The 26,661-nt window shown below is 40.7% G+C and overlaps 2 protein-coding genes across 4 annotated transcripts in view; one reads left to right on the top strand and one right to left on the bottom strand.

Moving 5' to 3' along the window:
- Nucleotides 1–3,914, top strand: part of TMA16 (translation machinery associated 16 homolog) — a 32,536-nt gene extending 28,622 nt beyond the window's left edge. The window contains exon 8 of the mRNA XM_084859769.1: nucleotides 2,078–3,914. Within this exon, the coding sequence (XP_084715895.1) occupies nucleotides 2,078–2,216 (139 nt within the window). The 3' untranslated portion in view covers nucleotides 2,217–3,914. The remainder of the gene's footprint in view (nucleotides 1–2,077) is intronic.
- A 2,084-nt stretch (nucleotides 3,915–5,998) lies between these two features.
- Nucleotides 5,999–26,661, bottom strand: part of MARCHF1 (membrane associated ring-CH-type finger 1) — a 209,733-nt gene continuing 189,070 nt past the window's right edge. For 2 of the 3 annotated variants that reach the window (XM_084856383.1, XM_084856385.1), the window contains 2 exons: nucleotides 13,378–13,525; nucleotides 6,509–9,429 (listed from right to left, as the gene is read on the bottom strand). In XM_084856383.1, the coding sequence (XP_084712509.1) occupies nucleotides 9,128–9,429; nucleotides 13,378–13,525 (450 nt within the window). In that variant the 3' untranslated portion in view covers nucleotides 6,509–9,127. Of the gene's footprint in view, nucleotides 9,430–13,377; nucleotides 13,526–26,661 lie in introns of all 3 variants that reach the window. The other variant, XM_084856384.1, reaches the window with a different exon arrangement.

The raw sequence follows: 26,661 nt of genomic DNA on the forward strand, positions 1-26,661 counted from the left end.
GTATGGAAGGAGAGTTTGAAGAAAATATTTTATCCTGTATAATATAATTTAATGTTCTTTGCTTTATTAGACTTGTTTTTTTATTTATAAGTACCAAGACCTACAATGTGAAAATGTGCCATTTGAATACTTTTTATATGCTGTGTTCGGATGCAATGCTAAAGCAGGGGTGGGCAACACGCATGCCACAAGTGCCCCCCGGCCTTATTTGCGACACCCCTCACCCCCCCGCTGAGTTTGCCACTGCAGTGATGGCAGCAAAAAATGTGGCAGTTTTGCTTCCAAACAAGGCACACAGGGAGCTGTGGTCTGTTTGTTTTTTTGCTGCTGCTGCACCACCATATTTTGCTGGCAAATTTGGTGATGGGGGGAACATCTGGGGGGAGAAGCAATGAGGCTCCCAGATCCCTGGAAGCCTACCCCTGCACGAAAGCATGGTTTAGCAATTCATGAACAAGCCCTCTCGTCCTCTGGTGTGACCATGGGGAAATTAGAAATATCTGGCTCTGCTTTGAAGCTGCTAACCACAGTTCCCTCCTATGCCCAAACTTGGGAAGCTCTGGTTAGTTCAAACAGGCCAGGATCATAAACCATGGTCTGATCCTGGCTTGTTTTGAACTAACCTAACTAACCAGCTCTTCCACAAGTTTGGACATAATAGGAGATCTCTGATTAGTTTAAAAGCCAAAGTGGATGCTTCCCATCTCCTCATGGCTCTAACAGACAAGGAGAGAGGAATATGTATCTCCAACGCTTGTACATAGTTTAACGTTGTGTCCAAAAATGCTCTATATCTTTGTCAGCAGAGAATCACAAACACTGAATCAGTACCACTCAAGTCATGTAGCTTGGTTGTGGCTTAGAGGGAAAACAAGCAAATGCAGCATTTTCTCTAAATATGCTGGTTTTGTATGTCTAGCAAGCATTCAGACATTTAATCCCACATTTACATTTTGAAGCGTTACAGCTCAGCAGCAGGGACCACCTCATGTGTGGTTTCTGCCCATCTGTATCAGCTCTTATGCGTTTCTCGTGTTACAGTCTATCTAAATAGAGGTCCATTTGAATGGACTAGGCCTTTTTACTTCAGCACTTTCCTGTGTGAGTGGTGCTGGCCAACCTTGGCCAGCCAAAAGTAACAGGTATCAGCAGGCGCTTGAACCACAAGGGGTGTATATGCAGAGGTTTACCAATATTTCCCTGGCCACAGTCACTTCACACAACACACACAGCTGTTCTCATTGCTGCTGTGTACTAATAGTGTTGGAGATACAAGTTTAGCCACTTGCTGGGTCACTTCCAGATAGATGGTTTTTGAACATCAGGTGTGCTGATCCCCATGCAGCTAGGCCTAGTGGCAGGCTATTGATTAGCAGAATCGCTATCAGTGGTAATGCCCAAACTCCACAGTAATTGGCTTGTATCTTGAAATATCCTCATCACTTGTTTTAGCCCCAGAACATTAAACTGATCAACGAGGAAGCTCCACTCTATGAGTAGCTTAAAGCAGAGGTGGGCAGAATGCAAGTCTCTAGATATTTTAAACTTCAACTCCAGCATTCCTGAGCATTGGCCATGCTGGCAGGGGCTTCTGGGAGTTGAAGTCCAAACTTATCTGGAGCTCTACCTTCTGCTCACCCCTGGCTAAAGTGTGCCCTGCCCCTTTTGCCTGTTCCACATATCCGTGCACTAACTTTTAAACTCAAGTTCTCTTGCCTTTTTTAGTTGATCAGATTTAGTATTCTGTAGGCTAAAGTTTAGCCAAGCAGTGCGGTACTTGCTGTTGTAGCTCCCCACTCTACTTTGCTTGTTGGAAAGCAAAAGTAGTTGAGGATTGGGAACTGGTCTCAGCAATGTCTGTAACGTTTTCTAGAAGCATCTGTTTTAATTATCAGAATGCAGGGTAATCTGAGCTTGCTTCAGGGTAAAGATTGGTCACTGGAAGTCTTCCCTAATTCATTCAGAAATCTTAACTTGATTGGTAGGAGAAATGTTTGATTCACCATGTAGAGTGACACTTTCCATGGTCTAAACTTGTTGGCTTTCTCTCACCCCAACCCCCCGCATTTCTTCAAAGAGATTGGGATGGTGATCTGAAGAAACTGCCAAACATTAAAATGAAAAAGATATCCAGTAAAGATGCCCTTGGTAGTAAGATGGAGAAGGCAACCATTGAACCTGAAAAGGAATTGTGTGCTGCAAAGAACATGGACTAATGAGCACTTGCCTCTTTGGGAGACGAAAGGTGAAGCAGATTGCTAAGCTACTATTTTAATTATCAATGGGAGCAAGACTAAACCTCATTTTTAGTCAAATTGGAGAAGCCCCACCCATGGGTATATGACTAGTGGTGTAACTTGGCCTTCAGTTTATGTTGCAAGATGCTGGCACATGTTATGTTGTTGTCTTAAAGGTAATGAAGACTCTCCTAAGGAGAAAACTAGATGTGACTGATCACGCTAAATTCCTTGAAATCAGCAACGGGGCTGAGGGATTTAAAGAATGGCAGGAGAGAGCTGAACCCTCCCTATACATCTGCTGCCATAATGTCTAATTTGGTCCTAATTAATCTTTTTTTTATCTTACAGTGTGTTTTCCAGGACACACTTCAGTAGGTTTAGGGGAGTCTTTCCCATCCTGGCGTCTTCCAGATGTGTTGGACTGCAGCTCCCACAATTCCCAGGCAATGCTCATGTTGGCTATGAATTATGGGAGTTGCAGCCCAATACATCTGGAGGATGCCAGGCTGGGCAAGACAGGTTTAAGGGGATGAAGTAGCACCATCAGGACAGTAGCATTTATGCGCATAGTGCATTCTTAAGGGTGCCAGTACTGTTGCTGCTGTCCCCTTGTCACCCCACCTCCCTTTTCATTCCACCTTGTTCCTCTTTCTCCTTTGGAGGAAGTGTCTGAAATGTTTGACCATTTTTCCAGGACAGGCAGTTAAAAATTGTGAATTACCACTTCTCCTATTTCTCCTTCGTCGAATACCCCTTGGGTGCCAAGACGGTCTTAGTGGCCTGAAGCCCGTGCTAGTTGTTAGCCACTTGCTTATGCAAGTTTGTCAGCTCTTAATAGGCTTGGGCTTTTTTTCCTCTGACTGGGGTAGGGCAGTGGGGAAAGAAGAGAATGCTAGAAACTAACCTTGATTAACTGGAATAACATGGAGGCACAAGTCTAGAAAGAATATGAAATGCTGTTTCAGCATTGGAGTGCATAATATTTCGATTATATACCAGCTTTACATAATTTGCTACAACTGAAATATTTTCTACCATTCAGAATTAGTTCCACTGGCAAGCATTCTCTCCCTGACTCCCAGTTTAAAATGTAAGACAAAACATTTTTTGAACACTGTTATGATTTTATAATAAGAGCAACGTGGTGACGCTTAGGAAAGATATTTTATGAAATGACTTGTTACTACATCTTTGATATGAATTTGGAAAGCTATTGAAGGAGAATTGGTAAAAACAATTATAGATAATTTTCTTGGTGGGAGGAAGAAAGGCAAACAGTGTCCTTGACTCACCTAGTCTGTTGGTGTACAAGATGGACAGCATCATAAAATGTGGAAATAGCTTTCTGGGAAACAGTGGTACACATGCATATTATGAATGTTGTGATGGAGACTATTCTATTATTCCTTAAGGAAGTCCATTAAAATCAAAGGCATTGTGAAAATATATTTATATGCCTGAAGCTTAACCCTGACGGGTTCAATTGTTCTTGGAATAATGTGTTAAATCATTATTTTTTATTCTCATACTGTAGTCTTCTACAAATAAATGCTTGCTTGAATGCAGTGATTCACAAGTTGATTTACTTATTGGTGAACCTTCTTAATGGCTGGTGCTATAATCCTGTACACAGAGTGCTTAAATTCCTTCTGACATAAATATGATTTTAGTAGCTAAATGTGTACAGGATTTCAGTCTTCCTTTTTTCATGAGGGCTCATGTAGCCAAGTATTTTTGTTTTCTGCTGTTATTTTAGCATGGGTAGAACATTTCTTTTAAGGAGTGGGAAAGAACGGCTTTGATTGTAGCTGGAAAAAAAAATGACTGAAGGACCAGATCTCAGACTGCCTCATCCTCATGAGTCACACATAGATGGAATAAATTGGTGTTAGTTTTAATACAAAAAAGCAAACTAGATTCCCTGCTTTCTTGTGCATGTCGTTCATCAGCAAGGTTTGATTACAAAATTTCTGTTACTGATGAAAGAGATGAAAACTGCCATATTTTTACATTTTAGGTTGAGAATCATGATTAGGATTTGAGGTTTGTTTCTCCTAAAATTGAAAGATGGATAATTGAAATGACTACTCATGCTGCTAGGGAAAGAGTTGTACTCAGGAACACACATTTTGGAGATGGAGGAGCTTTTTAGATATTTTTCAGTTCAGGAAGAGACCATAGGTCAGTAAGCACATGCTTTGCATGCAGAAGGACCCATGTTTAATTACCAGCATCTCCAGGGATTTGTAAAAAAGAACAGACAGCAGGTGATGGGAGCCGAAACCCTGGAGAGCTCCTGTCAGGGAAATTAGGTAATATTGGGCTAAATGGAACTGATAGTGTGACCTGACATAAGGCACCATCTTATGTTTATATTTGTACAGGTGAAGGATGAACAGAAGACACTACAGGGGTAAAAAGGATAGGGACTTCTTTATGAATAATAAGAACTATTCAAGACCTATTGTTTGTTTGTGGTCTTCTGTGAAAACAAGGGAGCTAAAAGGGTGTACACATAATTTTGGGGGTATCTTTTTTAAAGACAGACCTGCATTGAATAAAGTGATTAATCCATGTGCTTAAGCACACGTCTATGTTGGTTTTTGGCCTTGTTGACTATAAAAAGGTAAAGGTGTCCCCAACCAGTCGTGTCCGACTCTAGAGTGTGGTGCTCATCTCCATTTCTAAGCCGAAGAGCCAGCGCTGTCCGAAGACGCTTCCGTGGTCATGTGGCCAGCATGACTGAACACCCAGGTGCACGGAACGCTGTTACCTTTCCTGCCGAAGCGGTACCTATTTATCTACTTGCAATTTCTTGCTTTCGAACTGCTAGGTTGGCAGGAGCTGGGACGGGAGTTCACTCTGTCACGCAGCACTCGGGTCTTGAACTGCTGTCCTGCTGACCTTCCGGTCTGCAATTCAGCGTCTTAACCACTAAGCCACCGCGGCCCCTAAGCCACCGTGGCCCCTTGTTGACTATGTATGTTAGTAAATATGCTATTAAAATCTGTGCTTCAGTTGCACAGTATTCAGTGTGGTAGGCTGCAACATGTTGGTATCAAAAGGATTAATGGCATGTGGACAAGCAAGAAGAATTTGAATACATTAGTTTAGTCTTCAGTGAACGTATAAATGGGCCTATTTAAACATAATATTCCTGGCTTAAAAACTGTACCCTATGAAGTTTGGAACAAGTTTGGTGCCTGCGTGCTCCCCCCCCCCCTTTGTGCACTGGCTTCAGTGTTTTGATACTAGTCTCTTTGATACAGAGTCCCCTGTTATATGCATAATGGGTAACTGTAACTTAATGTTCATTCACTAACCAGGATCATAAACTATGATTTGATCCTGCTTATTAGCCTGACATTAAACTACAGTTCTCTTTTTTTTTTTTAGAAAAGGATCAAAATGTAGAAGCTGGTGTTTAAGAGGAGGAGGTGAGGGGTGAGTGCAGGACCCTTTTTGGCCATTGCTCAGAGAAAACAATTCACTACCATTTTTATCCAGAACTTTTCTGGTTGTGTGCTACCAGAAACTCTCAGGTGTATGTAAATGTAAAATTGCTCAGTGCATTGTGGTGAGGCTGAGCTTTAAAAGAAGCTGCAAAAGCCATTGCAGGGTACCTTTAAACTTGCAGGATAAGGCAATTATATATGAAGATTCCTCACCTACTGACAGTTTGCAGCTTCTTATCATAAGTCTAAATATGTAACCAACATCTGTTGCATTCTAGAAGCAAATAACTTACAACTACCTTTGTGGCATTTGTTTAATACAAATACAAATTTGTTCCACAACAGTTAGTAGTTATATTACGTTTTTCCCCCCATCCCAAATACCTTTTTAATACACAAGTCACCCACAGAAGCATCTAAGCTCTTTTGCAAAAGAGAACTGGGTAAAACAAGTAACAAACTCGTAGGTCAAACGATGGTACACAGTAAAATATTTGCATCTTAGATTGCACTGCAGTGCAAGGGTCAGAATTTAACAGTTAATTTTGGTGATGGATATGTGTACTGATGTACATGTTTCAGAACCACACTACTGACTGCTTTCCAGCTGTAGCAATAGCACCAGTAGACTGCTTAGTTATGCTTATAAAGCTAACAGATTAATCCAGAGGGGAATGCCCTTGACAGCCCCATAGAAAGTTGTTGAGGAAAATTATTTTGGCATTTAACACTATTTTATGTTAAATTTTCATCGTCTTTGTTGTTTGAGGGGAATTTTATTCCACCATGTAAACATTATTTTTTTTATTATTTATATATATATATGTATGTGTGTGTGTGTATATATATAAAATCTTCTGGTATCTCTAATGTAGGTCATCTATAACTGGCACTAAAAAAGACAGATAACACTGCAATCTGTGTGTGACAACTAGTACTTTTTTTTTTTTTTAAAAAGAGAACTATTCTTTCATAGCTGCTTCAGCTGCCTGCATTGTTTCAGAAGTAGCATATTAAAATGCTTTCCCTTTTTAGCATCTAAGTAATGAAGCCAAAGACACTATTGGTCTTGATAATGCGGGCTGACATGCTTAGTCCATAAGCTCCTTTTGACTCTTATGTTGGGGTGATATAGACCATCTTTTTCCAATGCATGTTGATTTGTAGTCAGGCCAAGGTCTCCCATGAAACGAGTACTTGATTGGTATCAGGACATGGGATGAGTCAGATTCCATAATTTTACCATATGCATGGGAATCTGGAGCTGAAAACATGTTGGATCTTTATACAATCTTGTTGTATATGAATTCCATTGTAGGAGATCGGAACATTATAATTTGGAAAATTAGTTGTCTGAATCTGCAGCTATATTACTGGAATATATTAGGCAATTTACATTGTATTGGTGTCCTCTATTGTGCAACCTGTTACATCTACCTTAACTTTTAAACTGTTTATGCCATAGCTGTCAACTGTTTATGCAAAGCAATGGTATTGTCACAAATGTCTCCAGTTGGGCAGAAAAACCACCTATCACTCCAAACTATAATTAGATTATATCCAGATCTGTCTCCCTTAGTGAGAGAGATGTAAACAACCCAGTTTGGAATTTATTTCAGATTGCGATCATACTTTTTGTTTCACCTGTCCTGTGACATTAGTTAAAGTATGTAGCTTTCTAAAACCCACAAAGGGCTCATGAACGTAATTTCAACTGATCATTTTTGATGTTAAAATTCATTTCTCCATTTATATGAAAGACTTTGTTGACAGGTCACACTTATGAAACTTCTACTAAAAAGGACCTCCAACATTAACAGACTTGCTAAATCTGTCGTCTAACATTAATTGTATGGTTAATATATTTTAAACCAAGCCATGATTCCAATATGACAATGGATATTGTCATCCCATTAATTTTAATGAGGCTACCTACTTTTTGTAGTGCCTCAATGGATTCATAACATACATCTACTGAGTGTTTTCAAGATCAACAACTTACTGAATTTTTAAAATCTGAAGCATGAAATGTAGTCCTTTTTAAAATTACTTAATCCACTGCAGTTTGCCATCATACATTCCCCTCGTTACTAGTAGCACTGTTCTTGTATAACTCACATTACTTGGGCACAATTCACAATACATTCAACAAGCATAACAGTGGTATAAAGTAGGTACTTCTTTCCTTTTAGAGTATCCAATTATTTAGCCTTCTGAGGTACAAACTACTGAAATGAGATGCTAAACTTTTTTTCCACAGAAGTTATCCCTGCCAGGTGCACTATTATAGTGATATGTATCTTCTGCATTTTTTTAATTTAGTCACACTTCAGTTCTATATCAATATGCTAAAACCACAATAGTAAGAACTATTGGACCCTTAATAATTCAGCCTTTCCCCTGTATAGAAGATACTATATATATTTTGTCTATTAAGTGAACATCTGCAATATGGTAATGCTGCCTACATTGACTCTTCCAGGACAATCCTAACAGTTTCTGAGTCTGCTGTATCCTGATCTCTTAAAACAAAATAATAGATTTTAATCTTCCACTCTTTGCATATTTCGCACACTAATAAATAAATACTGAAAATGTTTCAAGGTCTTTTGCATTGAACTAAAATACTTCTCTGGTTTATAATACCTTTGATTATATAACATATTACCCTTTAGAGGTGGCAGGTATATTCTGTCAATTTTAGTTCTTTATTCGGCTTTTCAGAATAAGCAACAACCCAGATAAATATAATGACTTGCAAGGAAACCTTGGGGGAAATGATAATCTGTGCCTACTGCGGACCAAGGAAAATATTTCCAACTATCTAATTTACAAATACTCAAAATTTAAACGTATGTTTTAAATTACAACTTTTGGAAAGGTTTTGTCTTACGTAGCTTCCAAACCATAGATTCTATGGGTTAGCCATCTTGGTATTAAATTATATTATGAGGCTAAGTTAATTTGTGTTTTGATGCATATATTTTACATGATTTTAAGGGTTAATATGAGTCTTTAAAAATTTGCTTTGACAGCCCCCCTGCCCCACAAGATTATAATTAGCAAAAAGACCATAGTAGCAAATACTTATAAGGGTTTTCTCCTTGTAAACAGAACACCAGTAGTATATCTGCAACTGCAGTTCTTTTCAGCCATCAACAGTGGTGATGCCATGTTTGCTTGCCATTAGAAGTTGTAGTCTGCTGTATTTTCTTCTTTTCCACTTTTGACTATGCTTACCAGAAAAGTGAAAAATTGCTTCACAGTTACATTCCAGAGGTAATGTGCAACTTCTCTTGATAAGTTTTCCTGGTTATTTCCCTGCTTGCTCTTCATTCAGAAATACTTAGCGGTTTTGCCATTTTACTGTGGCTGGATAGTAGAAACCACATGACTTTGTTCTCCAATGAAGAAAAAACAACAACACTTCCATCAAACTGGCATGACATCAGAAGCAGTTTCTTCTCCTGATTGCTGAGAGTTTGTAGTTGTCTGTGATACTGGCACTACTACAGTGTCTTTGATCTCAGTGTTCTGAATAAAGGAAGAATTTTTCTCCTCTAGTTTTTTGGCAGTATCTGGGCAATTTTGAACAAATATCACTCGATTGTAAGCCTTCAGCCTTCGCCACAACTGAATGTAGACTTTACATTGTACGTACATGAAGACGAGACCTCCAGTGAACCCAATGGCCACCACAACCAATTTTGTCCAAAATGGCCACTCCAGGACACCTTTCAGGTTTAAAAAAAGAGAGAGTAGAATTAGTATCACTGTCATTTTTCCCTGGACAGTTGCTGTTTCTTCAATATGTTTAGAGATCATAGAACCATAGGGTTGAGAGGGGCCTACAAGACCATCGAGTCCAACCCCCTGCTCTCTGCAAGAAGCCTGATTCCCAGGCACTCTCCCATCCAAGTACTCACCAGGGCTGACCCTGCTTAGCTTCCGAGAATGCCGGCTTCTTATTAGAAGCTCACATGGATTACAATGACTCAGTTTGTACATCACGGCTACCCAGTGTTTGTTTAAACCTTGGATAGTCCTGAATGAGTGGAAGCGAATGAGCATGCTGGCTGCAGGCTGCCCACCCACTCCCGCAGAGCTAAACAACCCAGGGATGCTCCATCCTTGGTTTGTTTAGAGTGATGTCTGAACCTAGAATTGTGGGTTGAGAGAGACAACCCAGAGTTTGAACCCATGGTTTGTTATTGGATTCTAATTCCGGGTTGTCTGTTTTCCCATCAACCCACAATTCTGGGTTTGGACATCATGATAAACAACCCAGGGACAGAGTATTCTTGAGTTCATTAGCTCTGCCCAGCTGTAGCAGGAGCAATCGGGTGGCAAAAACTAGCTTGCTTGTTCCTGCTTCATTCCCAACAACCCACAGTTGTGACATGTGAACAGAGTCAATTATTCTAACTAAATTCTCGACTCTTATCTACGTGATTACTATGGCTTAGAGGTAGGCTTGCACCTTGATGTGAAGCTAGTGATTAGGAAACATGTGTAAAATCAGGTTTGAGCAGTAGACCTTGGCAAAAAGGCAGTAGACGTGCTGCCTAAAGCAGAAAAGATTAAAAGATTTTATGCACATAGAAAACTAGAGGCATTAAAACAGCCATCTGCACAAGAATATTTAAGGGCCAGTAATCTGCAGGAGGTAATATTAGTTTAGAACCCTCAGTAGTCCAGGTCAACTGATATACATAAGCATCTGCTTTGGAAGATTTGTGTGGTGGGGGACGAGAACCTGGGTTTTCTTGTAAATGTATTTGTAAGTGAAAGTAACCCCCAATAAAATAAGAATAACTCCTGTATTCTTGATGATCAGTGCCACTGACAAGTTCTAGCTTGTCTAGATTTTCTTATTTGGAAAAATCAGTTCAACTATGTTTCTCTGGCTTGCCTCCCACTTTCTTGAATTTTTACAAGTCTTCATCCTTTAATACTGGAAAAGAGTGCAAGTAGAGAAAGTAAAAACAACAACAACACCCTTCCATTCATAAAGGCTTGTAGATTTTGGCATTTCCTGTGTGTGTATTGGTAGATGTCATGCCAACTAAGTCTTGAGGAGAGGACGTGAAACCAACCGTTAAATTCCCATCTCTCTTGTGCTAAAAATACCATAGTTATTCAACCTATCTGTCAAATAGTGGCATGGTATAATTGTGACTGAGATTGGAAGCAGGCTGTGGCTGTCTTCTCAGCTGGGGAGAGTCTTCTGATGTAAATGAATCATAGGACAACAAAAGCCAAGTAGTGTCCATGCAAGGTGATGCACCTATGGCAACCCTTCCCAACCTGGTGCCCTCCAGATGTGTTGGACTACAACTCCTATTGTCTGTCACCATTGGCTGTGCTGGCTGGGGCTAATGGGAGTTGCAGTTCAACTTCTACAGGGCAACACGTTCTGCATCCCTCACCTATGGGCTGTTCTTAACTGACTTACAACTCACAGAACAGAATGGGGATCTCTCAAGACAACATGCCTCAGGAATGCTATGGTAATCTTAAGCCTGCTGAGATGTCCGGCAGCTCAAATTCAGAAGGGGAACAGCCAGAACAGGGAGAGGTGCCCTCCCTAGTGAGCTCAGATACAGCAAGACTTTGACACACAGATGGCTCAGCCTGAACGCCCCTCCCCCCTTCCTCCACCATGAGATCCCAGGTTTCGGAGGAGGAGGAGAGCGAGGAGCATAACTTGAGGGATGCTAGGATCCCCCGCAGAGCGAAGCGGGAAAAGTTAGAGGCAGGGCTCAGATGCTCTACCTGGTTTGGCCACTTATGGAAGCCAATGTAGGAGGGAGCCACCTTAAGGGAGGGGCATCCCTGCAAAGCTAGTCTCGCTGAGAAGTTCTTGCCCAGACTGCGGGCAATGTCTCTAAATTCCACTTCATCTCCTCTGTTGGAGAGGAGATGAATATCAACAGATATTCATATGAATATCAACAGATGAATATCAATCTGTTGATATTCGTAGCTGTGTGGATTCGCTGTTTCTTTGCAGTCTGAGAGTTTCCTAGAATCTGCATTTGTAAAGAAGCTCGTCCTTAACTAATAAAGTAGTGTAGCCTGAAGCCTTGTTTCCTGGAGTGCGTTGATTATGAAGGGCAAGGATGAAGGAACGTGATACCTGACTATGCTTTGGCTTGTTTCTAGAGTTCAGCTTTGCTTCTGACACCTTTAAAGGAACTATACAACTTTTCCTTGGACTGTGGAGCCATGAAGGAGAATGGAAAAACACATTTTTGAAAAGGAGTCTACATATGACTTTACTAGAGACCAACTATTAACAGAGATAGCTAATTAGCATTTTCTTTATAGCCATTATAATGCATTCTATAATGCAAATCAGAAATAACCTGTTCAATCCAAACCATGTAAATGAAAAGACCCAACTGAGCTTATTTGATGTTTGCTTTGTCCATCTATGTAGAAAAGTTGGGAAAACAAATATACTTTCTTAAATGTACAAATCACTCACTGTGTTATCTACTAGTTTGTTCTTAAAATACTTTTTGCTGATTTACTATACCATTAAACCAGGGGTGCATAACCTGTGACCTGGGGACTGCATGCAGCCCCCAAAGGTCTTAATTGCAGCTTGCAATGGTGCTCCGACCCCCCTTGCTGCCACCAAATTTCCCCCCCCAATGATCCTGATACAGATCACCTTTTCCTCCCTGGAAGGAACAATCTCTATCTGCAAAACTCCATTTTAAGGCTGCATTTTAAGGCTGCAAAAGCCTGGAAGTAAGTCACATTGATGTCAATATTGACATCAGTGTGACTTACTTCTGAGCATAGGATTGTGCTATCTGTTTAATAAACTGAATGATGTTATGCAGATATACTCAACTGTCTGTCTTTAGAATACCAGAACAACACAGTTGCTAGCTTTATCTTTCCCTATAACAAGGACTGTGTACACAATGCACTTAAATGAGAACTCGCTGAATTGTGTGAATTAAGCAACTTAACCAACTGTGAGTATATGGTTTATTTTGCATGATACTGTTTCTGCCAGTTGTGATGAGGAGCAATACTAACCCTATCCCCTGGAAATCCCACCCCCCAGTAGCTTCTTGCACTTTCATTATCCATTGCTCGCATGTTTTCAGGTCAGTTGCTTGGGGCCTTAAGTGCTGGAAATATGCTTTTATGGAAGGAAAAGCAGAGAATCTCGAAATGCTGTATGCTATGTAAGCAGCATGTCATGGGCCGAGGGTACATGAAGGCCCTCATATGCACATTGAAGGTCCATGGCTATGCTGTCTCAAAAGTAGTATAGTATTGCCAGGGGAAGAGGCACTGGCTTTATAGCAAGGGTGGGGAACCTCTTTCAGCCTAAGGAGAAGCTCTCCAGGGGCTGCATTCCAGTGATGGACAGTGTCAAACAGGCGGGGCCAAATGACAAAGGAATACCAACATATTTTTGCTTGAAGCACTCACTGCCAGTTACTACGCCTTAGGAGAGGCATGTCAACCTTTCAGAATGGGGGAGAAACCTGCACAAAAGCTAGGAAACCACCAAATGATTGGGCCAGGGGTGGGTGGGTGGCCATTTGGGGGACCCAGAACTCCCCCATCCCTGCTTCAGGGGAATTGCTTGCTATCTTTTTTCTGAAGTAGCATTATCTAAGAGAGGCAAAGGAGAAAATGATAAATGCACTCACCATTGTCATTGCCTTGCTTAATTTCCTCAGCCGTCCGATCTATTAGTACATACAATGACCAAACTACGCAGGTAATAGCAATAATGTGGAATGTGACTGAGCAGACGATCTTTCTCCTTTCACTTGTTGTCATCTGTAGTTTTTCCCACTGCAAATGGGAAAAAGAAATAGTTGGGTTTGCAAGGTTTCAAGAAAGGTCTCATGCCATTAAACATTTTCTGAAATTAGTAGTAAGGGCAGATAAGAAATCTCTTATATTTGTAGTACAGAATGGTATAGGTATTGTTCTCCAAAATACAGGGTATTCAGGTTTTCCTTAATATGTAAGAGTACCAGAAAAACCTTTTGATACCTATTTGTGAACTACGTCCTGTTTCAGCTCAGTGCCCAAGTACAATATTTGCTACAATGGGTGTTAGAACTATACAGATGAGGGCATTCTCACTAGGGCCCACCCCCTCTGATGAATTTGCAGGTTCTTGCTACTTTATGGTGTGGTAGTGGTTTGAACTGCATATAGCAAAGCTGTTTAGTTGTCCATTCCTCCCCCATGCTCCCTAGTGGTAACTCCTTTTATTGCACCTCACAGGAAACTGAACAATGTGCATTTAGATAACGTTACTGAATCTGCTTTTGAATAACATTTTTCCTCTTTTCTAAAAATACTACTTCAATTATCTAGACATTCCATAGAGTCGTGCAACTCTGCATAATATAGTAAGAGGAGGGGGAGAAGAGATGGCAAAAGTAAAGCCGTGCTTTATGGATGAAAGGAGCATTGCAGAGGCCAGTGCAACAACAAGGACATGAAGTGGCTGCCAGGGCTGGCTCAAGACATTTTGCTGCCTGAGGCAAAGGACAAGATGGCGCCCCCTCCCATTACACATACAACAGCTAAATGGACTGACAGTTGAATCTTTCTTTAACACCAGCAATGGGATAGCACCTTCCACCACACCTGAAGGCACAAGGCAAGGAGCACGGCCCACAGTTCTCTCCTCCACCACTTTGCTGTCACCTCCCAGCAACCACTGCCTGAGGCAACTGCCTCACTGTGCCTAATGACAGGGCTAGCCCTGGCAGCTGTCGTGAACTTAGATGCACAAAATGTCTAGCTGTAGCCACTATTGCAATGGGAAAACTTGCCACCTTTCAAGTTGGTGCAACTTTAAGAGGGATAGAACCAGACCCACAGCGGTAGCTCTAATATGTATTACACGTATTTCAAATAGATATTGGCAGGGGTGAACGTTTACTGTAAGCAAGGAGACTCAACTGGCTCTTCAGCATTTGTAACATATACACCCATCCAGAATTTCAGTGGAGCTTAGGTCCAATCCATGTGCTGTTAATCACAGGGTTGGTCCTTCTGCACTGACTTTTCCATTATTCAATAGCAGCTGAGGGTAGGGGGAGAGCTTGACCAGAACTGTGGCATGGGGCAGAGGGTGGGGCTTAAACCCTTTCCTCCTGCCATGGGCTCAACCTGGATAGCCCTCAATCCACAGCTGCTATTTAGTAAAGGAGAAAAAGCAAGCACACAAGGGCCCATCACATGGTGATTCAACACATACAGGGCGTTGAACTGATCCAACAACTGACCAGAAGAATTAAGCAAAAAGCTTGTTTTCTTCCTTCTGTAGATCAAATCAGATCAAATGTAGATGTTTATCCCAACACAATCATGTTTTCCTCTCTTTTATGAGCAGATTAAAAGGCCGAGTTATTGAAAAGTCTCAACTTTTGAGCATTAGTTTTGTTTCCCATTAAAATATCTCTGTGGTTGAAATATGCAATGCCACACCGCCGCCTTCCGGCTACTTGTAATACTGCATGGCTGAACAATGCAAAATTTTAGCTTATAAAGCATATTTCCCCACCCCACAGAACAACAACCCTGAATAGATGATAAAGCCATGACCGAAATAAACAGCACCTTGTAGGTAAGAGATGTCAAATAGGAAACAAGATGAAGGTTTAAGGTGAATTGTGCATGGCACTGAAATTGTTTCATAAGGAATTTGTACATAATTGTACTAAGCCCGTTCATCTGAAAATTGGTTTTTAAAAGATAGTGTGGTGAAGTTTCTAATGTAGAATGCTAAATATGCAGTGAAAACTATTTATATTCTTTATTATGTTTTGTAAAGATTTATATCTGCCTTTCCATGTCAGTTTAAAACAACACTCAGAACCATTTAAAGCACCATTTTCCAAAGGGATCATTGTGTTAGTCTATTGCAACAAAAATAACAAAGACTTGGCCTATCTAAAAGACCAACAGATTTATTATGCCATATGCTTTTGTGGATTACAGCCAACTTCTTTAGGGCACAATTCTATGCATGTTTAGACTGGCCTACAACTCTCTGGCATGGCTAGCTGAGGAATGCTGGCAGTTGTAGGACTTTTTTCTGTCTGAACATGCATAGGATTGTGCCTTTGATGCATGAAGTGTGTATGGCTTGGGGTGGGGGATAGCAATCAGTGAGGTCAGAGGGAAATGAAATGCAGAGAGTGATCATTATGTTATTAACTGTCCATGCACAGAACAGTTGCTGGCAATAACACAGACATCCTGGCATTGGTAAACTGTTACCAACAAATGTAAATGGCTGCTGTTGATAAAGTAATTATCACTATCACTCTCTGTACTTTCTAGAAGTCACTGACCTCATTGCTTACAATCTCCCTCTTCAACCTACCTCAGGACAAACTTCATAGATCTGATGAAGCCCAGGAAAGCTTGTGCCGTAATAAGTTTTGTTGGTCTTTAAGGTGCCACAAGACTCTCTGTTGTTTTAAAAACAACTTAATGGCAATAATGAAGCACCAGCAAATATTACAATGAAATTCCAGAAAAAGCCTGAATAGACAGAACAGTTTTCAGCCAGCAGCTGAAATATAGTGCTGGAGTGTGGCCAATGTCCTCAAGGAATACTGCACAAGCTGAGTTTCTGATAGGGAGAAAACCATGTTCTTGGCAGCGCCTCCCCACACCTCACCAGCCAAAGGAAACTGCAGCAATGTCTTCGTTAAAGACCTCAGTAAATGAGCAGATTTATATGGGAGTGGGTAGCCCTTTAGCAACCCTGGTTCTAGACCATTTAAGGCTTTATAGATGAAAAAAGCCAGCAATACAGCATTTTGAATTACACCTGGAAATTTGTATCTTCAGGACTGGCAAGATTTTGTGTCCACAACTAACACTGAAATGCTAAAACAAGAAGTACAGGATATTAGACACTAGAGGGTAGTGGAGGACCATGTACAAAAGAAATGCCGTATTTATTACCAATAGTGTATGTGATAAAACCACAACCATTCATACCTAGAATAATGTGAAGGCATGTTTCTTACTGGACTGTATCTGTGCCTTCCTACTTTGTTTAACTCTTTTTTTAAAGTTCTTGGATAAAGGATAACTAATGCAACATAGGATGACAAAAACAGAATAATAGAAAAGTTCATATATGCTAACAGCAACCTCAGTTCTTCAAGTGCCGGTCCGTTTGTAGCCAAAATGTACCACCTGCATAAAAGAGGTATGGGGCAACCCCGAGATTTGCAGAAGTACAAAAAATGTTTACAAAAAAGGCCTTAATGGGGCAAGCCCCTCCAATAGTCCAAATGAGGACTCCACATGTTCCGTGTCCATAGAATGCTGACAGAAAGTTGGGGGAACACCCCCCTGCAAAAAAAAACACAAAACAGATAGCAGGGTAATAGAATGGAGTGTCCTGGAAGAAGGGATGGCTGACTGACTGGGTCAGTGAAGACGAGCACTCCACACTGCAACATTTTGTTGCAGGCCCACTTGTACATCTAATGGACAGTATCCAATGGGACTGCTTCGCAACAGGGCTTTTGCGCTTCTAAAAATAAGCCCAGGAATGAGCGAAAACTCTGCTGACCCACCCCATTCTGGACGCAAGCCTCTCTTTTTTTTGAAGCACAAAAGCCCCACTGCACAAGGGGTGCTCCTGCAAGTGTACATGCACGAAGGAGACTCTACCGTAAACAGTACTTAATGATAACCACTAAATAAAATACATTTTTCTCATAACTAGAATTTCCTTATAGAATCATAAAATAATAGGGTTGGAAGGGGCCTATAAGATCATCGAGTTCAACCCCCTGCTCAATGCAGGAATCTTCTTCCAAACTGCATTAAAGGCAGGAAGCTAACCCATAGGATTAAATGCAGGAAGCTACCACACATAGGTTTTTATCTATACTGGTTTTGATCCACACAGGCCTAAGAGACTTGAACCTAACATACAGATGCAGTTCACATGACACGTGGGGCTCACCGTGGGTTATTTAACCCACGATGACCTGCAGTACATGCCAGCTGCCATTTTGAATATGTAAGCTGATGGGGTTGCAGCATGTTGTCCGAACCTGGCCATAGGTTATGCAAGGGTTAAACAAACTGTAGTAAACAACTCTCATGTAACCCTCTGTTTGCTGTAGGGTTATGTGAGGGTTGTTTAACCCTCGCATAGCCCCCAATGGCTAGGATCACACGATACGCTGCAACCCCATTGGGGGTTGCATATTCACGCTGGCACCCAGCATGCTCTGTAGTTCACTGTGAGTTAAATAACCCATGGTGAGCCTGGCGTGTCATACGACCCGGGCCTTACGCTCTAAAGTTAACCAAGAATACTATGAAAGCAATAGTGCGGTAAACTCCTCTGCTCCTTTCATACCCACATACCAAGTTGTAAAACAGATTTTTTTTTAGTTTGCTAGTCTACAGGGTTGCTGTACTGAAAATCTTTTTAAAGCACTTTGAGCACTAGGAAAAGTATGATAAATACTAAGCACTGGTGTCTTACTGATACATGTTAGGCTTGCCAGATGCATGGTATCTGAGTGCCCGTCCTTCCAAAGATGCACTCCTTCAGAACAAAAGTCACCATAATGTGACTGCCTAAAGCATCATTTCATGCCTGTGAAAATATTGTGATGAGAGTTTCTATTCATGCTGCTTTCTAAACAATACTGGCTAACCAATATACTGTAATGTGTCATTCAGTAACATCTGGAAAGATGGATTTTGTATTATGTTAAACAATACTGTTTCATAAAGAAGGGGAGTGATAGGCGCTCCAAGGGCTTTCCCAGCCTTGCTACGGAGAGCCTTTTAAAAGGATATGGCAGGGATTAAACCTGAGATCTTCTGCAATCTGCATGCAAAATATGTACTTTTTTCCTGTGCTGTCTTAAATAATTAGAATTACATTTATCAGCCACATTTCCCCAGGACCATGCAGGCATTTCCCCCCTTTGAAATATACTTTAAATTAGTGCAGGGCTGTGATGGGAGGGTTCCTTCCAGATGTTTCTTTATCAGCAATATTAAACCTCTTATTTAACTCACATTCTATCAAGGCCTCCCATAACCTCCAGCTAAGCAAAAAAGGTTTGTCTCATAGTAATTTACTTCTATAATTTGGTATATAATTACAAGCTTCCAAACCATATGCTATGTACATACTCAATTTTGTCATTTAGAGATGCGATCTGTGTGTGTGTGCGCGCACGTGTGTGTGTGAGTGAGAGAGAGGGAGGGAGGGAGGGAGGGAGGGGGAAGTGTATATAACTGGAAGTACAAACGTGGAGCCTTTTTGTAGCTATGGTACCCTAGAAATGCTTGCAACAGGGGAAAACTTACCTTTGTAGTGAGTTTCAAAAAGAATGAAGACAATAAAGAAGGCTCCTGAATCACAGGAAATGCAGTTATCTGCTAGCAAAGGAGAAACAACAGCTCAAAGTCCAGGTCAGTTAGTGTCCTGGATATTAGTGGCATTGAAGTCACTCAGAGGACTGGGGTTCAAAGAGGACATTCTGAGAATGTAGCGCATGATTGCACAGAGAAAGGGCAAACGATTGCAGTGAGAAATGGCATCTGTAGATTCCATTATTTTCAGTGGCCTGTGCTTTTTGCCACATCTTCTAAAACTTCTCGTTAGGAAAATTCTAAGGGTGCTGAGTTATGAAAACAAAGTTCTTTGCTCATAAAAACCAATGCCCTTTAAATCAATTTATCTTGCCATTGAATGTAAAGAAGTAAAAATGCACCAACAAATTGTCTTGTAACAGTGCTGATCCCCTGCTGCAGAGATGAGCTTCCCAACATTTGAACAATGGTGATCATCTCTCTCAGCCATATGGCTGAAGATGCAGAAAGTGAAACCGGTTTTCACTTACTTTTCATATTTCCTAATCTGAGCTAATAGCATCCAAGCTTCATACCTGCCAATATTTCACAGTTGAAAATAGGGGCATGTTTATGTGTGAGTAGTTGGGGATAGGAGTGGTGCCTGGCAGTCCGGCAGCATGAGGGAGGGGGACAGACAGGGGGCTTACACGATCCAGACTCAAATGTGCCACAAGTAGGGACACAAACCAACCAAATTCACACTTCCCAGACTAATATGCAGATCAGAACACAGTTATCCTTTAGATTGTGCACTTCTCCAAATTTTGCAAAGCATATCTTGGCTGAAAAATGCATACAAAATGCATATTTTAGGGGACATGCGTATTTTAAGGAAAACTTAAATATTTTTAAGGAAAATTTGGGAAAATGCCAATTTTCATGTAGTTCTTAAAAAATTCATAGAAAATGGGACAGAACAGAGTTATGATTGAACACATACAAAACTGACATCAACCGGAAATAGACTGATCCATCCACAAGTAGAAAGTAGGAAGTAAAAGTGCATGCAAGCAGATGGCTCCTTATAACAAAAGGAGGCAAGCTATACTACACAACAAGAAACAAATGATAAAACATACATACATGCACTACATTGCATTTATACCATTTAAAGAGCATTGCTCTCTTTGTATGGCTCAGGAACACTGGGGCACAGAACTTAAAGAGCTCAGACACTTAGAGGGGAAGACACTAGGGCTTTCCTATAGAACAGTAACACTCTGGCACTTTGTATTGTTTTATTATAATTACATAGCTAGCATATTAGTCATCATCTGGCCCCCTTCTCACATTATGTTTTCTGACTGCAAACCACTGCAGCATGTTTCTTTCCTTTGCAGCTTGGGTTACATGCAAAGTCATGGGCCACCTGGGAGGAGACATGGGGAACGTCCACAGGAAGGTGCCAGGCTATAGCAATTTTGATTATTGTTGAAGCCTCATTTTTATAAAGGCAAAGCCGAGTCTAAAGCTTCATATTCTCCCTCTTTAAGCCTTTTGCTAAGAGGAACCTGAACCAAGATTTATATTGTGCAGCCTCTAGAATGAAAAAAGAAGAAACCTCACCCAGTGAGTTTTCTGGCCTATGACTTCCTGACTTCAGAGGCCGGACAACTCATTTGATGAGGTTTCTCCTTTTTCCATCACAGAGGCTACACAGTTGTGGTTGTATATTCTGAAACCAACATTCATACTGATTGTGTTACATCCTGTCATTTGTTGTTGTTGTTTTAAAAACACACACACACAAAAGGCTTTTGGCTCTGGATTTGTAGCATGTGTGATATCATATTTTCTTCAGGGTTTAAAAATGGCAGGGAGGGGAATGGGGTTGCTACATTATAATAAGAAATTGTACATTATAATAAGAAATATAACATTTCCTCAAATGCTACAGCACTGAGCCATGATAACCAGGGAAGGTACTGAACCTGGTCAGTAAGCAGCATTTCTGTTTGCTTTCATTGTTAATGTTAATTAAAGTAAATAAAATGTTACAGATTCAGCCACTTCTGTGAACTCAAAATGCAAACAAAAATGGTGTCAGCTCAATTATGAAGAGCAAAGCTTTTATTATATTTTTCTTTTGCTGTCGCTATTGCTGAATTATCATGCATGACCTGCATTCTGTGTATGTATGTATCCCCTCTCCATGATTTATCAATCCTTTTTTGGGCTGCCAAACATATCTCACCTCTGTACATATGTGTGTAGTCCTGGGTGAGGAATGTTGTCATGTGGTGGGCACCACTATGGATAGCAGCCTCAATGTAGGGCTTGACGCATTGCTAAAAAAGAGGTATTGCATCACCAAAATGGGGTGGGGGACACAAAAGATGTCATGGATTTGCATTCAATTTGCATATGCAAATTATATGTATAGGTGCACATTTAGAAATACTAACTACAGTTTAAACAGAAATACAAGACATAGTGTACTTGTAACACAGTGGAGAAGTCTAGCCAGGTGACTTGCACACCTGCTGCTCAGTCTGCTGTCCAGGTGCTGTTGATGAGCAGTTTCAAGACCCCTGTTTTTCTCCTTATGGTTCCTTGAGTTTAACCCAGACTTGGACCGGGCAGCCCATCAAACAAAGGAGATCTTCAAACAGAGGACTGTCCTCTGCCATGTCTCCAACATAAAGGCCTCTCTGTAAAGTAGGACACCTGGCCACCCTATCTCTATGCCATTCCGAGGTCTGAACTGGCACTAAGATGCTGAGCTGTGTGACCTATTTTGTTCAGAGGTGTGTAACAAGACTGTACTGTAGGAACTGGTAGTTTCCAACATGTATACACAAATTGGCAACAACTAGCAGTTTATTGCTAAATAACTAATAAAAATACAGCTCTCTGCTCAGTGTGAAGAGTCCTTGTTTCCTCAAGGCATCACAACAGGACCTAAATGCTACAGAATTAGTTTCACTTTAAAAGCTTGAATATACACATTTTACCATGGGCACCAAGTTCTATATAATGACATGACAGCCAGTGATTTAAGGTGGGCCATGTCTGAGGTACAGCTTACTATTGGAAAGAAAACACTCAAACTGGTTGCCTTGGCAACACACCCTATCTGCACTGAAAATTAAAGGAAACATAGGCTTCTCTGTTATGACAAAGGATTGCAAAGCATCCACCAAATTAGGTGAAAAGAAAACTAATCCTACAGCAAATCAGTGTTGCCTGTCCTAAGCAATATTAGCTATCACTTTTTATCATGATCCTTGTTATAAAATTGATGAGAAAGCAGAGGGATTTATAGTAGCTCAAAGTAATAGGCAGAACAACAACTGCAATACTTTATGGTGGTGATTGCTCAAAAGTTTCCTGTTTCTCCCAGGAAATTGAGCATTTCACTTGAGGTTCTGTGAGGAACCTAAAGCACTGGGGGGAAAAGAAGAGGATTCTAGTAGGGAGGAGTTTGATTTCTCAGCAGCAGCTCTCCCTGCGGGGAATAATGCTTTCAAGAACCAACACTGCACGGCATGGTTTTAAATAATGAGAGTAAATAAGAGTGATCAAAGTGAAGCTATGTTTTAAAACAAGACATCAATACCATTCAACAGCCCCGTTTCTCTGTAGCTTCCACTAACCAAGGCTTAATTTCCTCTGAAAACACTGAATTCTGAACCAGACCTGCCAATAAATTCTTACACTTCTTATTTGCTGCATTAATATTACTAACTTCAGGGTATTAACTTAACACAGTTTCAAACAGGAATAAAATCGAATTTGCTGAGTTTTAGTAACTTGGTATAATTCTTCTGTAGTGGAAAAAGTCTGGGTTTCTTTGTTATGTGCCTTACTCATGCTTTAGTTTACTGTGCAATGGATTGCCACTCTTGAATAAAAAGGATTTTTCCCCATAATACTAGGGGCCAGTACAGACATAACACCATTGTTTAACTATAGCTCTCTTTATTGTTGAAAACCTGTACAGTTAGGGTTCTGGATACCATAGAGGACTGTAACCACATTCAACTGAATGCAGCTACAGTTCCTCTTCAAACCTTCCCTGTCAACATGTGTGTGCATGTGTGTGCATCCCAGCGTATGTATTCCCATCTGTCCTCCACACTTAATTTTTGAATGCTAGAAGAGGGTTAATAAGGAATAGAACTGTGTCTCCCCCCCCCCCCCCGCCGAACACCAGTTCCTCCACCACGGTTACGCATGTTAACTGTTTCTTATGCGGCAACAGTTACCATAGGTAGGGTTTCTGCTTAACTCTAGTAAAGGGGTGAAGAATATTTTTGGCCTGAGAGCTGCATTCCTTTGTGTCTAACCTTTTGGGTGCCGAATACCACAGGTTGTGCCCCCACTGCAAAAGTAGGTGGAGTCAAAACCGCAGTGGGTGGAAACATCCACATGCATTCATACACATCCACACATAACACACTCTCACACAACATTCACCTATTCGTTCACACATACATACATCCATTTGCACATGTAACACACACACATTCAGACATATAGCACATATACACACAAGCAAACAACGGAACCCTTTCCTCCCCTGCTGCAATCCCTCAGCACTGAAACCAAGTTTAACTGCTGCACAAGATCAAGGCAAGGAGAAGAGGCCCTGTGAGCTGCATCCAAGCCCACAGGCTGGAGGTTCCCTACCTTTGCCCTAGAATCTGAAATGCTTTACAGTTAGTTTTAGATTCCGAGCTAAGGGGGAAACGCTGTTAGCTTTAACAATGATTAATGTTGCTGCAGATGTGATTAAGCCAGATCTAGAACTGGTTAAGAAATTGGGAACTTTCTAGTTAACCTGTTGTCATGATGGACAAACATTTTAATTTAGTGAATCATTCATCCTGGTTGCTGAGACATGGAGGTCTTCAGTGGCATTTCCTTCTTTCTCAGAAAGGGCTGTAACCTTTTAAGTAGGAAGTTAACAATTTCTGGTCTGCTGGTCGTAGAGGGTTAGCCAGAAGAAGAGAGAACGTGCTGAATGTACAAGGTTTCCTTTGACAGCTAGATCAACAGAAATATCAAGGAGTACTCTCAGTACCACTAATGGCCTCGTCACCTCCCAAAATGTGGAGTAACTGCATGCCAAAAAGTAATCAATATTTCTTAGCTGAGGAAGAATCAGCATGGCTTCCGCAAAGGGAAGTCCTACCTTATAAGCCTTTTAGAATTCTTTGAGGATATCAACATATTTGTAGTTAGGGATAACCACTTCCCAAAAGCTTTTGATAAAATTCTTCACCAAAGACTCATAAGTAAACTTGGCATTTATGGGACAAGAGAACAGATCCTCTTATGGATTGCTAACAGGAATCTAGAGGTCATTTTCACAAAGGAACTAAGAAAGCAGTGGGTTCACCCAAGGGTCTGTCCTAGGACTGATACCATTTACAATCATAATTCTTATGATTATGTTATAATCATAATTGTTATGATTATCATAATTGTTATGATTATCAGTCAGTGGTGAGCACTAAAGTAGCAAATTTGGATAAGACACTAAATTAATTAAAATGGTGACAATCCAAAGAGGAATGTGAAGAGCTCCAAAAGAATATATCTACAGTAATGCACACTGGGGCAATGCCACTTCATATATAGGATCCGAAGGTATTATGAATCTCAGAAAGAGAAATTGGGACTGTAGTGTAATGAGGGTTGTAGTGTAATCTGGAATACTGTGTGCTGTTCTGTTTGCCTCATCTAAAAAAGGATAGCCTAAAACTGGAAAAAGGACAGAGAAAAGGAACTAAAGTTATCAAGGGGGTGAGAATAATTTGCACATCCTAATTTATATGTATAGATTCAAATTTAGAAACAATGGCTATAATTTAAATACATTTCAATATAATGAGGAAGATTGTGACCAGCTGTCCTGTGTGGTGTGAGGCCTCCTCAGTCTCCTGTCCAGTGCTAACTGTTGATGGGCAACTTCAAGGCCCCTGATCTCTTTTCTTATGGTTCTTTATCTTTAAACTGGGCTTGGATTGGAAGTCTTTGAACAGAGGACACCTCTATTTATGTTTTAAACATTTATGTTTTATTTTTATACTTCATGATTTTAACTTTTATTTGTGTACTGCCCAGATAAACTTTTGTTGATGGGCCGTATAGAAATGCTGTAAATAAGATGATAGATCAATAGATAGATAAATGGGAAACCACTAAGCAAACAAAACTGAAGTTTCTGATGACTGTAATTAACTTACACAGTGAACCTATGGCCTGAATATACTGGGTCTGAATACTGCCTTCACCCACCAACTAAAATGTTGCTAACTAAAATCGTATTAACTCCCACCCCTTGTTTTGGAGGTGTAACATTATGCCATAAATCATGGGCAGGACTCTCCCATGGAATTTTGGCTAAGGCTACCTCTTTGCAGTATTTCATGACGATTTCCTCCTAATAGTGGTAGAGTCCTATGAGCACAAGGGTTACATTGATGGTAGTAATACAAGGGTATTACTATGTCAGTATAGCCTTGTGCTGAGCACCACTGGCCCAAGGGGGTGTAATAATGATCCTACCCCACCCAGTGGGTGTAACTGAATAACAGGACCACACTGTTAATGTCTGACGCTATAATGTAAGTTGCTAAAACATTGTCTTTCCCTGTTAAAGGACAGAATTGTCTTTTACTGTGGCTTCCTCAAATAAGCTAGACATATGACCTATCTTTTTTTGTGACTTAACTGCCTATGAATTTAGGGTCATCTGATATTGTTGCACTACATTGCTTTATGATCTCTATGTACTGCCTACTCTAATTTTGATCTTACTGTAGTTTAAATCTTTTATATATCATGTGGACTTTTCTTGGTAGATTATCTCCATGATTTAAAGGGCAAAACTGACTGCCTTATACTAGGTGGCTTATTCTCAGCTCTGTAGCATTATCTTTCTGATCTTCTGCCACTTGGCTTTTACGTATTGTTCAAACCCTGGGTTTGTTTGTTTGTTTTTTGCTTCCACGATCTAACTGTGTGTTGGGCATGGTATTACCTAGAGGACAGTACCAAGATATCCTACTGTCCTGCCTATTAACTTTAGCATAAAACCCTATGCATACTTTGATGTTCACTTGGAGCTAGTGCTGGCTCCAGGTTTTTGAGGGCCCTTGGGAAAGACACTCTCAATGGGCCCCTCCCTCACAGGGTCCATCTTCTCACCACCATTGTCACCAGCTGCTTTAAAGACATTCTTAAAGCTAATCTAAAAAAATGTAACATAAGCATTGAGAATTGGGAAGCTCTAACTCATGAGCGTTCCAACTGGAGGTCAGCCTATATTAAAGGCACTATGGACTTTGAAGAAGCATAAGTACAGAGCGAAGGGGAGAAACGAGCTCAGCGGAAGGCACATCAAGCAAACCCTCACCGTGACCGCCTTCTACCTGGAAACCTATGTCCTCACTGTGGGAGGCTGTGTAGATCCAGAATTGGCCTTTACAGCCACCTGCAGACCCACTACTAGAGATTAATGTGTTGATTGACCTATCTTCTATGAATCTGTCTAATCCTTTTAAAGAGTTATCTATATAGACTCTGTCTTTGGAAGGCAATCT

This window comes from Heloderma suspectum, chromosome 5 (assembly GCF_057233095.1).
Source record: "Heloderma suspectum isolate Gila_16-S chromosome 5, 16-S_ref, whole genome shotgun sequence".
In the NCBI taxonomy this organism is placed as follows: Eukaryota; Metazoa; Chordata; class Lepidosauria; order Squamata; family Helodermatidae; genus Heloderma; species Heloderma suspectum.